Here is a 17,253-nt window from a genome sequence, read left to right as displayed (position 1 = left end):
GATGTGACTACTGTGTAGTAGTGTCTGACCGGGACTAAAGCTGTGCTGAAGGGACAAATGTCTGGATTCTGAGATTACCAGTTTATCTTCAGTGTTATCACTTGGCTCATTTTGGTGTGCTTGTGGATCTCCATCAAAAACAACGAGCAGATGGACTGAATAGTCAGCTTTAATAGTTGATCATTTCAGCACATATCCAAGCAAGATATTCAAACTCCAGCTTCTTAGAATGACAATATTTTCTGGAGTTCTTTTGCCAAGACAGTAAACCACATATCGTTGAGTAATGGCTGCCAGTTGGACACAAAACAACATCTAAAGATAGCTCTTCAGAATCACTGATAGCTACTTTAATCCACTATAGAAACAATTCTTGGATTCCACATGATTTAGTCATTTTAACTGTGCTAAATGTATGAATTCAGGTTATGTAAAAAAGGATGTACACCTCATATGTCGCCAGGCGGTCCAGGTATGACAGCAGTTTCAGTCGGCTCCGGCACAGCTCCTTCTGCTCCAGTGTCAGCCTAAGCATGCACACACACACACACGCACACACACACACACACACACACACACACACGCACATACACACACATACACACACGTCAACAGCAAGTCAGCATATTAGCACATAATAACTACTATCCTAAATGGCATCTTGAAACTCAAATGGCAAGATCTTCACATTATTTTCAACTTTAGCGCATACACTACATTAACACACTCTACACCTACAACTGAGAATTGACCATATACGGTGTATCCACAGGGACTCATTCAGCAATGCTTGAGGCTGGTGACTACAATACCACACAGTGCCCTCCAGACCTAATCATTTTGCAAGGGCAACAAATCAGCTGCTTATGACTACAAGGACCCTTCTGTTGTTATGTATGAGATGCTAGCTGTCAAGGAGGTGACTAATTGTCCTCTGAGAAGCAAATCCATTTTCAACGCCATTTAATCACAACCATAAATAAATTGCATGACCACCAAACACCAAAGGTACAAGCCAATGTAGGATCTACCTATAATTCAGTCACTAGAGGTAGGCCCAGCGGGAGATAGCACAAGGCTGAAAACTACAGCGAGTGTTCAGGTATGCTCATTCACAACACATTTATCTGTTGTGAAATTAAACCTTTTTCAGCACCTACACTCCTGAGTTGAATTCACAAGAAAACAAAACGAGAGATGCACAAAACTCTGAGAAAACAGACCTTGGATCAACCACAGTCTGACCACAGGGGACCTGACCCTCCACCACAGCCTTAATTCTTAATCCCTCATTACAGAGTGCGGTATCAGCCTTTATCAGGGTTCCTCTACACAGACTAACAGAGATTAACACTAGCTCAACTCACTCTCTGGTACATCAAAGACTGGCAGCTTAGCACTCATACTAGTGGTAATTATTGCTTTGCTCTGCCTCTTCAGAGAGAAGTAGGAAGAGTGGAAGAGAGAGAGAACGAGAGAGAGAAAGAAAGAGAAGAAGAGATGAGACAAGATGTCAGAACAGCATTTTACTCGTTTGTTTCCTCTTGAAGTTTTATATGATGGCTAAATAGCAAATTGGACCACAAACAAAACGACTACAGAGCAAGAGAGTATGACCAGTTAAAAATCTTCACTGGAAGACAACTCAAGTCCCCCAAGACGTTTCCAGCTGGAGCCATCTTCACATCACAATGACAGCCTTATGGATAATCTCCATCAGCAGGAGTTGTGATGTGATCACCCATGTTTGGTTGTTTTTACATCCTGCTTCAAAGCGGTGATGATTGTCAGTGTGTTCATCCGTCCGTTCGTATGTCCACCAAATATCTTTGCAACCATTGCATAGAAAGATGAAACAAAAAGCACATTACTCGGGCAGCAAAGTGGATGAAAATGAAATGATGACCTTGACCTTGAGAAAACTACTGTAGGTTAAGGTCAAATTTCACCTTTTTTCACCCAGGATAAGATAGAAAGACGAGGGAGATGGCCAGTGTAAGACCATAGATCAAAGCTAGTGCTTTGATCAATGCCAGTAGTTCAGAGCAATAGCTTTGATCTTTGACCTATGCAAGTGGGTTAGGGCAAAATCTTTAATTCAGGGGTGTTGCAGGATGTTGCAGTCCGTGACTGCATTGGTTCTAGTTCTGCCTGTATGCAACATATCTCAGACAGAATCTGGTTTTTAAAAAATTGCATTGAGGATAATGTAGCCAATTATTGTTGAGTTGATCCACCTAAGATGGTCTTAATATGGTATTAGCTAGCAATACACTGGTTTAACATGTACGGTTGTAACTGTCAATGTGAGATATCTAGCATACCAAGATTAATATTTACTTGAAAGTCCAGTTATTTCGTCTTAATGGACACAACAGCATGGATGGGTGTGTGTGTGTGTGTGTGAGAGAGAGAGAGAGAGAGAGAGGAAGAGAGAGAGAGAGAGAGAGAGAGAGAGAGAGAGAGAGAGAGAGATATGATGGCATCTACCTGTGATTTTGACAGATTGTCTACTGTACAAGATCCACAAACGTTACAGTTGTGTGTGTGAGATCAATAAGAGGACTGATGTAACAGTGTGTAATGACTGCAGAGAGGGTCAGCATACTGATGAGCGCAGCAGCTGGCATGATCTTCTCTCAAAGTCTCCAGTTCATGTCTGTGTTTTACCTTTACTGGTCTACAGACAAAAAAAAACAACAAGTTAGATATTTCATATCAGCCACTGATTAAAGGCCGTCAACTTCAGTTTTAAACCACTTCACAGCTTTGTAGAAATGGCACACATGTCAAACTCAAGGCCCGGGGGCCAAATGTGGCCTGCAAGAGTATAAAAGGTCAGTGTCTAAAAATAAATAGGTCAAAAGTGTGTTTTGAGCAAAACTACATTTCCAACATGTAGTAATTCAGCCCATTTTAACTCTTACAAAAACGTTTCGCACAAAGTTAATGTTCTACCTTGTGTTTGATGTTATTTTTCTTTATTAACTTGGATAGTTTGATCCTTGATTGATGGACTTTTGTGAGTTTCATAACCTGACAAATTAAAAGGATTTATAACAGAGAAACAAACATTTTTCTGTGCAACTGAAATGTTTGTAACTTGAATAAGTAATAAATTCAGGGTTATTAAACATTATAAACATTATTTATTTTACATTACATTGACTTATATTTACATTTATTAGTTACATCTGGTCCTTTGAGGACAGTCATTATACGCTGATGTGGCCCTTGGTGAAAATGAGTTTGACAACCCTGGGTTAGAGGTTACTCATTTTTCAATAGCAGAGCCATGTCTTGCTTCGAAAATCTAAATGTTGGCATTGCATATCATTCAAGTTCTGCTGAAAAAGTGTGTACTGACTGCACATACAAGTGTTATATTATCTTTTCAGCAAAAAGGGCAGGAAATTGCTCATGTTTATGCAAAAACTGTATATTAGTTCCATGAATCAGACTGAAAATGCACAGGGACTGAAGAGGAAATGTTTGGAAAAAGGACAGAATGACCAAAACCGCTGAAACACTTCTGAATTGAGATCAAGACTTGGAAGGTGTGAGGATGCGCATTTCACATATCATCATAGATGTATTTAATGTAAAGAGATTGGATCTGATTGCACATGCAATGTGTGTGTGTGTGTTTTATTATGCGGCATGGCTACCCCATCTCTGTACAACACAGACACTGAATATGACTCTATTGGACTGAGATTACATACACACACACTGACAGAGAGAGAGAGAGAGAGAGAGAGAGAGAGAGAGAGAGAGAGAGAGAGAGAGAGAGTGTGTGAAATGCGTCATGTGATGAAAGCGATTATAATAGAGAAGGAGAAAATTGAACTGCCTATGAGACAAAAACATGCACTCATATTTACATACAAACACACACACACACACGCACACACACACACGCACACGCACGCACACACACACACACACACACAAACACAAGCAATGCTGGAGCAAATCAGAAAATGAAACTTCAGATGGAAGTCTGAATCTGATCAGATAAGAACACCTTACAGAAGACCACACTCATCTTCACACCATTTGTCCGCTGTAACACACACACACGCACTGCAATCTTTTTGCATGCAGACAGTCAAAGCAGCGGCTTTAATGGCCAAGGGGTGAATACAGAATTATATTTTATTATGCATCCACAGATGGATGAGAACATCTAAAACATAAAATTATGTGAATGCAGCCTACAGTAACCAAACAGTTTTAAAACATACAAAAAAAACCACACCAAACTGGTGTTTAGCAAATAAGTATGTTACGTGATATTAGATTTCAGGATACAAAAGTGACTGCGGTGATAAAGCAGCCAATAACAAGAGCAGTGCAGTAGAAAAAAAGACTTGAGTAAATTAGAATCAGAGAGTTTATTGGTCCCAAAAGAGTTTTTGGTGATAGGGATCTAAACATCATTCAACATATTTCACAGGATAGCAGAAATTGATTGAGTGGGAAGAATTAATTATTGAAAATGTGAATCTCTACTACTGAGCAAGAAGTATCTCCAGTTAGAACTGAGACTGACATCCAAACTAAAGAAAATTCCACCTTAATAAAGTGAGATACTTACCTTATACATCCCAAACTTGGGGAAATTTGTATGTTATAGCAGCATATGAAAGTAAAGCCATACAGAGATACATTTGTACATATAAACAAATATATACAAACTAGTGCTGTCAGGCGATTAAGAAAATTAATATAATTAATTACAGGATTTGTAATTAATTAATCTAATTAATTGCATTTTAATCTCATACCTGCTAAAGGCCCCCAAATAAAGAATTTGAATTCTAGGACATTACAAAATTGTAGTGCATGACTTCTTCTTCTTTTCCTTTCGGCTTTTCCCTTCAGGGGTCGCCACAGCGAATCAATTTCCTCCATCTAGCCCTGTCCTTCGAATCCTCAATAGAATACACCAAGAAGAGAAAGTGTGCATTATAAATTAAATTCAAAATACAAAAGGTCAAGCACATTAGCAAACCAACTAGGCCAGGTGCATTTCTCAAAATGCAATACAAATACAGTTAAATAAAATAAAATACAATTCAGAAATGAAATAAGGCTGAGTCTCAAATAGACACATAAGCAGACTCTCAATCAAAATGAATACTAAAGCTGACTCAATACAGCAATTCTAAATGAATAGTATAACATGCCTCTAAATAAGGCAACATCATTAGCAAGATGCCAACAGGCTTTTCCTTTAAAAGGGTAAGCTAACGTTACAGGAACTGACAACAGACAACTTTGTGTCCTTGACATGTTTTGCATTTAAATGATATGTTAGGCTGGAACTGCTTCGGTGATATGAAAATTCTCTTTTACAAAAGGTACAAATCACTGCGTTTTTTGCGGGGGTTTTTTGCGTTTTATAAATAAACTTTCCGCCCAAAGGTCCGAGTGGGCTTGCCCCGCTCTCCTGTGTCGCGTTCATCTCTGTTGTCAGTCACCCTGCTTTTGACTAGTGGCGCAGGTAGGAAGTGATGTGCCGCTGTAGCCTACAGGTCACTCAATGGGCCAAATTTAAAATGCTTGCGCATTGACTTCCCACTCTTGATTAATTGCGTTAATTTTTTTAGTGTGTTAATTTGCAGCGTAATTAATTCATCTAATTAAAGCGTTAAAGTGACAGCCCTAATACAAACATATATACAAATGTAGCCGCAAGAAGGCACAAGCCAGTGTCTTCTTGTGCCGGTCCCAAGGGTTGTGTCAGGAAGAACATCTGATGTAAAACTTGCCAAATCAAATATGCGAATCAAATCTATGACTTCAATTCTGGATCGGTCGAGGCCTGGGTTAACAACAACTGCCATCGGTGCTGTTCACCTACAGGGTGCAGGTGGAAATTGGACTACTACGAAGGAGAGGAGGAAAGTGTGTTCGTAGGAAGAGAGAGAAGAAGACATGATGCAGAGGAGGAAGGTAGACATAGGGTGTGTACAGGAGACCAGGTGGAAAGGTAGCAAGGTTAGATGTTTAGGAGCAGAGTTCAAATTGTTCTATCATGGTGTAGATGGGAAGAGAAATGGAGTAGGAGTTATCTTGAAGGAGGAGTTTGTTAGGAATGTCCTGGAGGTAAAAAGAGTGTCAGATAGAGTGATTAGCCTTAAACTAGAAATCGAAGATGTGATGTTCAATGTTGTTAGTGGGTATGCTCCACAGGTAGGATGTGAGCTGGAGGAGAAGGAGACATTCTGGTTGGACTTTGACGAAGTGATGCAGAGCATACCTAGAAGTGAGAGAGTTGTCATTGGTGCTGACTTCAATGTATATGCTGGTGCAAGAAACAGGTGATGAGGAGGTGGGCAGGTTTGGTATCCAGGAGAAGAATGCAGAAGGAAAGATGGTGGTTGACTTTGCAAAAAAGATGAGAACGGCTATAGTGAATACTTTCTTCCAGAAGAGGCAGGAACATAGGGTGACCTATAAGAGTGGAGGTAGGAGCACACAGGTAGACTACATCTTGTTTAGACGGTGTAATCTGAAGGAGATCAGTGACTGCAAAGTAGTGGTATACGAGAGTGCAGCCAAACAGCATGGGATGGTGGTGTGTAGGATGACTCTGGTGGTGAGGAAGATGAAGAGGGCAAAGGCAGAGCAGAGGAACAAATGGTGGAAGCTGAAAAAGGAAGTGTTGCGTGACTTTTATGAAGGAGTTAAGACAGGCTCTGGGTGGTCAGGAGGTGCTTCCAGATGACTGGACAACTACAGCTAATGTGATCAAGGAGACAGGTAGGAGAGTACTTGCTGTGTCATTTGGAAGAAAAGGAGAATTGGTGGTGGAATGAGGAGATACAGGAGTGTATACAGAAAAAGGTTAGCTAAGAAGAAGAGGGACATTGACGAGAGTAGACAGGAGAACAGGGAGATGCATCGTAAGGTGAAAGTAGAGGTGGTAAAATCCAAACAAGGGGCTTATGATGACTTGTAAAGATTGAAGAGGACAAAGAGTGGAAAGGCACTTGGTCCTGATGATACGCTTGTGGAGGTATGGAAGTGTCTAGGACAGGTGGCAGTATAGTTTCTGACTGGGTTGTTCAACAGTATCTTAGATAGTGAGAAGAAGCCTGAGGAATGGAGAAGTGTGCTGGTGCCCATTTTCAAGAACAAGGGAGATGTGCCGGGTTCTGGCAACTACAGAGGAATAAAGATAATGAACTATACAACAAAGTTATGGGAAAGAGTAGTTGAAGCTAGACTAAGGGGCAGAAGTGAGCATTTGTGAGTAGCAGTATGGTTTCATATCAAAAAAGAGTACTACAGATGCAGTATTCCCTTTGAGGATGTTGATAGAGAAGTACAGAAAAGGCTGCATTGCGTTTTTGTAGATCTGGAAAAAGCTTATGACAGGGTGCCCAGAGAGGAGCTGTGGTATTGTATGAGGAAGTCTGGAGTGGCACAGAAGTATGCTAGAAGGGTGCAGGACGTGTATGAGGACTGTAAGACAGTGGTGAGGTGTGCTGTAGGTGTGACAGAGGAGTTCAAGGTGGAGGTGGGACTGCAGCTCTGATCCCCTTCTTGTTCGCTATTCTGATGGACAGGCTGATACACGAGGTTAGACAGGAATCTCCATGGACTGTGATGTTTGCAGATGACATTGTGATCTGTAGTGAAAGCAGGGAACAGGTGGAGGAGAAGCTAGAGAGGTGCAGGTTTGGCCTGGAAAGGAAAGAAGATTAGCCGCAGTAAGACGGAGTACATGTGTGTGAATGAGAGGGACCCAAGTGGAAGAGCAAGGTTTCAGCAAGAAGAGATCAAGAAGGTGGTACTTAGGGTCAACAGCCCAGAGCAATGGAGAGTGTGGAAAATAGATGAAGGAGTGTGTACAGGCAGGATGGAACGGGTGGAGGAAAGTGTCAGGTGTGATGTGTGAAAGAATAGTTTCAGCTGAAATGAAAGGAAGGTGTAAAAAACTGTGGTGAGACCAGCGATGTTGTTTGGTCTAGAGACATTGTCACTGAGGAAAAGACAGGAGACAGAGCTGGAGGTAGCAGAGATGAAGATACTGAAGTTCTCTTTGGGAATGACCAGGATGATAGGATCAGGAATGAGTACATCAGAGGGACAGCACATGTCAGAGGTTTTGGAGATAAAGTCAGAGAGGCCAGACTGAGATGGTTTGGACATGTCAAGAGCAGAGATAGTATCCACTGAGTTTTGAACTGCCAGGGAGGAAGCTTACAGGAAGACCAAAGAGGAGGTTTATGGATGTAGTGAAAGATATGAATGTATTTGGTGTAAGAAGAGGATGCAGAAGACAGGGTTAGATGGAGGTAACTGATTCGCTGTGGTGATCCCTGAAGGGAAAACCCTAAAGGAGAAGAAGAATACAAAGATATACACAAACATAAACAAACTATATTCTATATATATTTTACTAGCTGGAACCCATGGAAATTCCATGATAAAACAGTAATATCAAACTTCATACAAACATATGAAAACAAATGTATTGGTATTATAAACCAAGCGACATATATATATATATATATATATATATATATATATATATATATATATACACACACACAGTATATATATATACTGTGTGTCTGTGTATATATATATACAGTATACATATACAGTATATATATATATACACACACACACACACACACACACACTCACAAAGAGAGAGAGAGAGCAGCTGTGATCAATACCAAACCATTTCTGTAATGGTGGCGTAGTTAAAAAGAAATTAAGAGAATTATTATCTGTCTCGGGTCTTAGCCGCAGGCCTCAAAGCAACTTGGATAGATCCATTAATGAATGGCTTCCATGCATGAATACACACGCACACACACACACACACACACACACACACACACACACACATACACATACACTCGCTAAGACATATTTAGATACTACCTGCAACTACGAGACAGACGAGAGATAAATATAAACATTTCAAAACATCAATTCCTTAACAAAATCCGACTTTTTTCTAACACTTCCCCAGTTATTGATCTATTACTCCCCCTCATATATTTTTCTTATCCTCTCTGTTTTCTTTATCTGCCATGGACTACAGGCCTGCAATAAAGTTTAACAGTTTTATTACACAATGAGTTAAGCCGAGAGAAAATCAAACAGTCGAGGGGACAAAAAACATGGAACTCAGGGGAAGATTGTAGAGGAGCTCATTATTACACCATTTCTACTCTTTGTATTCTGGCCTGGACTTAAGGCTCAGTAGTTAAGTGTCTGGGGTGAGAGGAACAATAGAAACAAGAAAATCCACCTGCTGAGTGTGCAAATATCTGAACACTGCACACACACACAGACACACACACATATGAAATATTCAAGATGGGCATCATTTCATCAGGGCACATTTAGTATGCAGTTTTCAACAGAAGTGTGTTTATAACGCAGGAGTGTCTTTGCATGTGTGTGTGTCGGGAGGGGGGGGGGGTTGCGTGTGTGTATGAGAGGTGATTAGCGATCACTAAAGGGTTTTTCATTAGTCTTTCCTTGTACACTTGACAACAAAAGCATAAATTACCTCCTGTGGATTACCCACTAATTTCCACCAATGCACTCAACCTCATCCCCATTAATGTCACTGCTTTTATGATTCCCTATGCAGCGCGCGCCCTAATCAAACAATCAGCACCACATTTGACAACCCTCTCCCCACTTCCTGATGGCTTCCTTGTACACATTATGAATGCTTTCACCACAAAGTCTGTGGTGACAACACACACCTGCACACAGTAAATAGTAATTTTTTATGATCTAAAAACAGCAGGCTGCAACCTGTCGAAAACGGGAGTCACATGACTCAGGTTTTTACCTCTCAACTAACAGACGATAGACTCGGAAGCTGCTGAATTCTTGTGGTGACGTCTTAAACTTCACTGAAAATTGCATGAACAGCCTGTGATCGTGTGAAAACATGACCCCACAGAGATACATCTCTAAAAACACCCGTGAGATCTTGAATATCAAAGGCAAATTCAATTAAAGATAATTAGTGTATTGTTTAAAGGGACACGAGCTCAATAGATAATCAGGTTGAAGACAATCAAACAGATGCAGTTTTTTTACATCCGTATTAAAAATTTTATTAAGTCACATTTTCCAACACAAGACACGGTACTCTAATATTTCTATTAAATATATTTTTAATTTCTGGTAACCCACAGAGCCCTGCTCCACAGACTCACCAAGTTGTTTTGATGCTGCCCTGCTTTTCCAAGGCCTTTAGAAGCAGCTGTGTCTGTAGAGATTAGTTTCCGTGTGATTGGGGCCAAAGAGTCAACAGCCATGCCACGCAAGCAGCGCTGTGAAGTTGTTCAATGACAGAGCGGTGCTTTCACTTCAATTTGCCAACATGCTGACAATGACATGGATGGAATGTTGATTTCCAAGAGGTATAATGTTTATAGTGGGACTATATCAGTGTCAGAATGTCGACAATGACAAATTAGCAAACTACAGCTGGTATTGATGGGACTACCAGTACTGTTCCAGTTATATCATCATAAACTTCCACGGAACTAATACAAACTTTGATCCGATGATAAGGCAACTTTAAAGGTCAGGGGATCCAAAATAATCCTCAGGGGATGATAAATCTCTACACCAAACTTCATAGTAATCCCATAGCAGACATTTCACTCTGAACTGGAAATGTCAGCTTGTTGGTTGCAAGACAAAAAGTGAGTGGATCATCAAAGTCATTAGGACAAAAAGTCTGACGCCCACCTGAAAAATCTGGGCCCAATCCAAAGAGCAGGTGTTGAGACAATTCAATGAATATATGACAAACTTGGACTGCTGGTGTTAGAAAATCACCATCATTCCAATTCACCCTCAGGTGACCCTGAATATCTGAGTGAAATCTCATTGCAGTACATCCATTAGTTGTCAACATATTTCAGTCTGAATCACATGTGCCAACCTCGTATGACCATGTGACATCATTCTCAGTTTCTTGTCAGTGTGTACCATGGTGGTGCACTTTTCAACTGATCAAGCAAAGATGCAGAACTTAACAAACAACACGTGAGAAATTATGAAAATCCAAAATATTTTGATGTTCCTGGACATTTTAGGAGTTCAAAGACTTCCTGATTCAAGATGGGTCGTCTTGGTGGACCAGACTGTGATTTCTGCAGATATTGGAAGACTTTGTTCCTGCTTTAACTCCTGAATTCATCAGCTTTCTCACTCAATTAGTGATCTCAATGTTGTGTTTGCTACGGCTTACAGTCTGACAGTCTTCTTACCTGCTAAAGTCGACCTTGGCCAACAACTCTTGTCTCTTCCTGTTTTCCCTCTCCTTCATCTCCAGTTCCATTTCATCGGAGAAGATATCTTCATACGGCAGGTCATCAAGGTCAATGTCACCTGGCATGATAAACCTGGAACATATAAATGATACATTGTTGAGGACAAGAATATTTAAAATGAGCCTCACATTGAAAGAAAAGGGATCAAGTAACTGTCACATCTAGAAACATGCACCTTAAGAGTATCTTTAATTTGGTGCGTGTTCATAAATTAAGGCCGGCCTACCTGCCCCCATCTTCCCTATTTCCTATGGCTATCAGAGCTTCCAGGTCAGTTCCCTTCAGGCCATACTGCAGCAGCTCCTTGGCAGCATCAACATTCTCCGGTACGCGCTCGACGCATTCGTGCAGCACCCATGAGCGCTTGCATATCTTGCTCTTGGTTGGATGTAGGGAATGGAAGCAGAGGGAATGAGTTAAGAAGAAATGATGGGCTAAAATGAGTGACAGAGTTAGGAGGGAAAGGTGTGAAAATTTGCAACAAATTGGTAAAAATGATGCGTGAAATAGAGTAACGGGGTTGTGCAGCACTTAGTATGTGCTCTACCCCTACTCACATACCCACTTATACTGACATCTAATAAACTGTGATGAAAACCAGAGATGATACAATTCTTATCTCTCTCTATCACTCTCTCACTGTCATACCCATTCCTCCTCATCTTTTCCTCACTTTCTTACATCAGTTCCTTCTATGTCTCACCAGATAATCTTGTATCGAGGCGATGCTGACGGTACTCTTTCTCCACTGTCTCTGGTAGACGAGGTCAGAATCCAGATTATATGCGTGGGCAAGGGACAATGCTTCACCATACTCTTCATTATCAATCTGTGAGTCAGAAAAAACATGCACACATTTTAAAACTGCATAAATACACCATCACTCCTTCCTAATGCACATAGCAGTCAGTTATATTGTTTAGCAAGGAGCACTGTTAAAAATGACAGGAACAAGCCATTGGATGGAATGGATGAAATTGAGTGAACCAAGTCTAATTAAAAAACAAAGTTGATTTCCTGGTACACAATGTAATGTATTATGCAGATTGAGTACGAATGAGACAGAGTAAGCAGGGAAAATTACATGACTGAACAGCAGTTTAATTCCTTTCATATTCATGTGTTTTGTAATTTTCTAATATCTAATCATTGCCCCAAGGGCATATTCGCGATTCAATCTTCATGCACTGTGTTCTTAAAAAGAATTAAATGAATTAAATTAAAATAAATTAAAATCAATGGATTTTAAAGCAAATACTGTGACCCACTCCCCAATATTCCACCATTCTGATGGATAAAAAATTGAATAAATGAATGAATGAATAAACTACTGTGGAAACTAGAGTATGACACTTCTGTAAGTATACAGTATAATCCGAAAGGCTAATATAGAACAGCTCAACATGCAGATTTCAGTCTCTGAAGCAACATACAATGTGGCATCGTTTTGATTGGGTGTGTTATGGTGGGATAAGGAGAATGGCTGAAGGGTTTATGTATTTGGCAACGGCTGAAGTGAGAAAATCAAATTGAAAGAGGGAGAAAGCACCGAAAGGGAAACTGAATCCGTATGACTTTCGCACACATCTCCATGGCGCCCTTTAAATAATAATAATCCCGGAAGGGTCAGGCCACACAAACAGCTGTACACACTCATATTGAAAAATCATAAATGCTAACAATTGCGATACAGATTTTAAGTAAATATGTTTATTGTGATTGTTGATTAATTCAGCATGATAGAAAGCTAAACTACTTGGGATGCTTAGGCAAATAGCAGTCATTCGGGTTGCTGTAGAAAGAAATTGAAAATTTTCATTCTGATAGAGAAAGTTTCGAAATATGTAGAGAATTTTTTTACACTTATAAACAAATGAATTTTTTGAGGTCAGGCCCCCGGCACATACTGTATCTGCAAAGACGCTGTAATAAACCAAGCCGTTTGTGGGATAACTTTTCAAAATTACCACTACAGATGAAGCTTGTTATTGTGGTTCAGCACATCTATGCTGACAGAGCATAAACAAAGTCAAAAAGGTATGCAGCACAAACAAATATTGTTTTTCCCTGTCCATGAATGGCTATTAGGTTGAAAACATAATAGACGTGTTAACTGGGGCATCTAACTTCAAGCTCTATCATTCCAAGTATCTTACCATGTCCAGCTAGCACTTAGCTCACATCACTGTCATTTGTTTCCAACTCACACTGTAGTTATCTTCACAGAAAGTACCCAAATTAGGCTTGAATTCATTTGTGCAGGCACAAGTGTGTACGCCATAAATGAGATATAATCAGTAACATTTTCTTTAAAAAGGCAATTCATTATTTTTTGATTTCTTTCAATAATTTGAGGGGATTCTTTCAAAAACTTTCAATGATTCCACACGATCAAGACCCAAGAGCAAATATCAGGAGACATTTTACTGCAAAATTTACAATCTGTAGTTAAAAAATTGACAGGGCAGAGAAAACTCTCCAGAGGAAAGAGTATTAAAATTTTATCTTCTGAATTACATATTTTTTTAATGGATCTCAAGTGTATATGGACGCCAAATAATTTCGCTACATGAGTCTGGCCTGTTTAACCTTTTGCATGTCAAGAAGAATAACAAACATGAATCAAATCCTGACTGATCCTGCTGTCATAGCGTTAGATTTTAATCATCACATCAGTTAAGCTGTTGCGCCTCATGTGAAAACGTGCAGTTTTGTCTTCCAGAAAGATGCTCATTAAATTTGTATTTTTCATCCACCTGTATCCCATTCGCTATTAATCTTTATGGTTACTTTTAGTCAAACACCTATGACATTCAAAGGGAAAGGGAGATCAGGGCTGTTTAATAGATATTACACAAAAAATAACTTGATTAATTCACAAACAAATTACAACCCCTATATACATTCCATCTACTTCAGTTTTTGTGAGGCTTATCAGCAAAGGGACCTGGACACATCCAAAGAGCTTTTGTACCATAGACTTTAGACGATGCACTATGTTGAGTTTAAATAAGGCCTTCAACCTTCTTACCAGGTAGTTCCCACTGGTTTTAACTGTAGTTGTCCTCAGTAGCATTAAAATTCAACAGACTTAGACTGGATGTCAACATAAATTGAGATTAAAAGAGATTTTTGCATCATATTTTTGTCTCTCTAGATTATTTAATTTCACAGCATGACACCTCAGTTTATGCATTCCTACTCAATATGTATGAAAGTACATGAGTGCATGCGCGCTGACTGACACACTGCCTATCCATTTCTCTCTGTGTGTAGGAGTATAAAGCAACACATTAACCAGACTGTAGTTCCTCGAGGGCAATAAGAACCCCACACAGTTGAACCTCACGTAGGAGGACTTCAAAAACGGTTTCATTCTCTCTGGATTCAGCTAATAAAATTGTTAGCAAACCCTGCCAGTGTGAACGGCACACTGGCAGGGTTGCACCACCGAGCACATCAGCAAACCTCTGAACGCATGAAGCAGCTGACTTGAGGAAACCAGCTTGACTCATTGTGTGTGTGTGTGTGTGTGTGTGTGTGTGTGTGTGTGTGTGTGTGTGTGTGTGTGTGTGTGTGTGTGTGTGTGTGTGTGTGTGTGTGTGTGTGTGTGTGTGTGTGTGTGTGTGTGTGTGTGTGTGTGTGTGTATCCTCCTCACACACATGCTTACATATGGAAAGGAAAAAAACAATTTCAACAGGAGAGCAGCAACAGCTGGGGAAGTGCTGCCGGTACCAAGTGTTACAGAGAGATAATAATGATATATTACTTTTTAACTCTCCACTGTTAGGATTGCTGGTGATGACTAATGGCATTTAATGATGATAACAATGATGATGAAGGAAGTAGATGATGGGTCATAAAAATGACTGATGAACCAATGCCTAAACTTAGGCCCGTCGAGAGCCGATACTGTGCTTTTTGATCGAGCATGTTGTTGTCTTTACCGCAATTTGTAGCAAGCAAGAACAACAGCCATATTTCTAATGTAGCAATTAGCGTTTCAGAGAAACCCCTGGGACTGAGAAATAGCCTTAAAGCAGGCTGAACATCTTGCTTGGTTTTCATTTCTTCTCAACAGCATTCTGGAGCCAATCCAAGATAACAACAGCACTTCACTGAGCTGGCAACAGGATGCATTTTGTCAGAAATCTACGTTTGCAGATCAGCCCATTTTTATTCAGACGGTGACCAAACAGCTGCTACTAAATTATGGAGAAGAAAGACATGAAGAGTTTCATGGTAAATGTATTGGTGTAGATTCTCATTCATCCTGATCGCGGTAATCCTTGGAGGTTGTATTTGAAACAACTGGACTTCTGATATTGAAGACATTTCAATTTGTATCCAAGATTCTTCTTCAGCTCTGGTCACATTTCTTTTCCTATTTACTTTTTTATCACATCCCACGCAATAAAACAATAATATTGTGTGAGAATGTTTTCATGTGTAGATTGGAGCATGAATCTCTTCTTCTTGCGGTGACTAATGCATTTAATGACAAAAAGGAAGTAGCAATGATGATGAGTAGGATAATGACAGCTAACCTGACCTGCTATCACATATGGTCATGCAAAGAGGAAAAGAAATGTGACCATTTTTCTCCATCAGGGATAAAGATTCGCATTCTGAAGCATCTCAGTGATTTCAACACTGTAACAGTAACTTGAATGGTAAAAGGACAGGTCTTCACTACATGATGTGAAATATGTATCACTTCACAATAACCAAACAACTACATGAATATTCATTCAAAGCGGGAATACTCCAGCTACGTGCTCTTAGCAAATTTGAAGGTCAGTATTTCCAAATTGAAAATTTCAACCAAAACAAGTATCACAGACATGGCCATGACAAACTGGGTTATCCTTGAGAAGCATACAAAAAACAATTCACAGCAGTGCAGCCTCAGAAAAACAGATTCCATTATTTACACAATTTAGTTTATGAACCCTTAATCCTGAGAAACATATCCAAATATCACATTCATCGCTGTGTTAGAAATAAAGGCATATATGTAGTCTTTCACCCCTTCACAGTGTGTCCCTTTATGAAATTCTGCCTGTGGGGAGCATGAATGAAATATATCCAGTAGATATTGACTTGAGTCACAAATGTTAACCTCATTGTGGCAACAGAGGAAACAGCAGGAGATTATTACTATTCAATCATGAATATCTGTACAAAACAACTAGTGAAACAATTCCTCTAAAGCAGGGTGTCAAACTCATTTTCACTTAGGGCCACATCAGCATAATGGCTGTCCTCAAAGGGTCAGATGTAACTTATAAATGTAACTAAATGCAACTCAAAGTAATGTAAAAAAAAAAAAAAAAAAGTTACTACCCCTTGATGTTAAACAACTCTAAAATTATTACTTATTCAAGTTACAAGCATTTTAGTTGCACAGAAAATATATGTTTGCTTGTTTCTCTGTTATAACATAAATCCTTAAACACACATAAATCCATCAATGAAGGATCAAACTATCCAAGTGAATAAAGAAAAATAACTTCAAACACAAGTTATTACATTATCTTTGTTCACAAGGTTTTTGTCAGAGTTAAAATGGGCAGAAACTGCATTCTGGGAATGGTAGTTTTGGACAAAGCACACTTCTGACCTATTTATTTTAAGACACTCTGAAGTTTTATGCTCTAGCAGGCCACATTTGGCCCCCAGGCTTTGAGTTTGACACATGTCCTCTACAGTAATACTTGTTGCGATATCCCGACCAAACCACCTGTTGTCCTTAGCCCTGTGCCATTAGTACAGCTAAAAACAGGACAGTCAAATAAGTAACTATATCCATTATTTTTCCCATAATTTCCGAGTACGTCAAGACTCCAGGTGGCCCTCCAAATGGTTTGATGGTTTTATAGAACATTTAATTACTATAATCATTAGCCTTAC

The 17,253-nt window shown here is 39.6% G+C and overlaps 1 protein-coding gene across 1 annotated transcript in view; it reads right to left on the bottom strand.

Annotated features, from left to right (window-relative positions):
- The window catches only part of nbas (NBAS subunit of NRZ tethering complex), a 152,015-nt gene that overhangs the window by 112,871 nt on the left and 21,891 nt on the right, over window positions 1–17,253 (bottom strand). The window contains exons 16-19 of the mRNA XM_068342764.1: window positions 12,043–12,168; window positions 11,566–11,717; window positions 11,277–11,411; window positions 449–527 (exon numbers count right to left, since the gene is read on the bottom strand). Coding sequence (XP_068198865.1) covers window positions 449–527; window positions 11,277–11,411; window positions 11,566–11,717; window positions 12,043–12,168 — 492 coding nt within the window. The remainder of the gene's footprint in view (window positions 1–448; window positions 528–11,276; window positions 11,412–11,565; window positions 11,718–12,042; window positions 12,169–17,253) is intronic.

This window comes from Antennarius striatus, chromosome 19, assembly GCF_040054535.1.
Source record: "Antennarius striatus isolate MH-2024 chromosome 19, ASM4005453v1, whole genome shotgun sequence".
In the NCBI taxonomy this organism is placed as follows: domain Eukaryota; kingdom Metazoa; phylum Chordata; class Actinopteri; order Lophiiformes; family Antennariidae; genus Antennarius; species Antennarius striatus.
The sequence above is the reverse complement of the archived record's forward strand: the minus strand, read 5'-3'. Positions and strand labels throughout refer to the sequence as shown.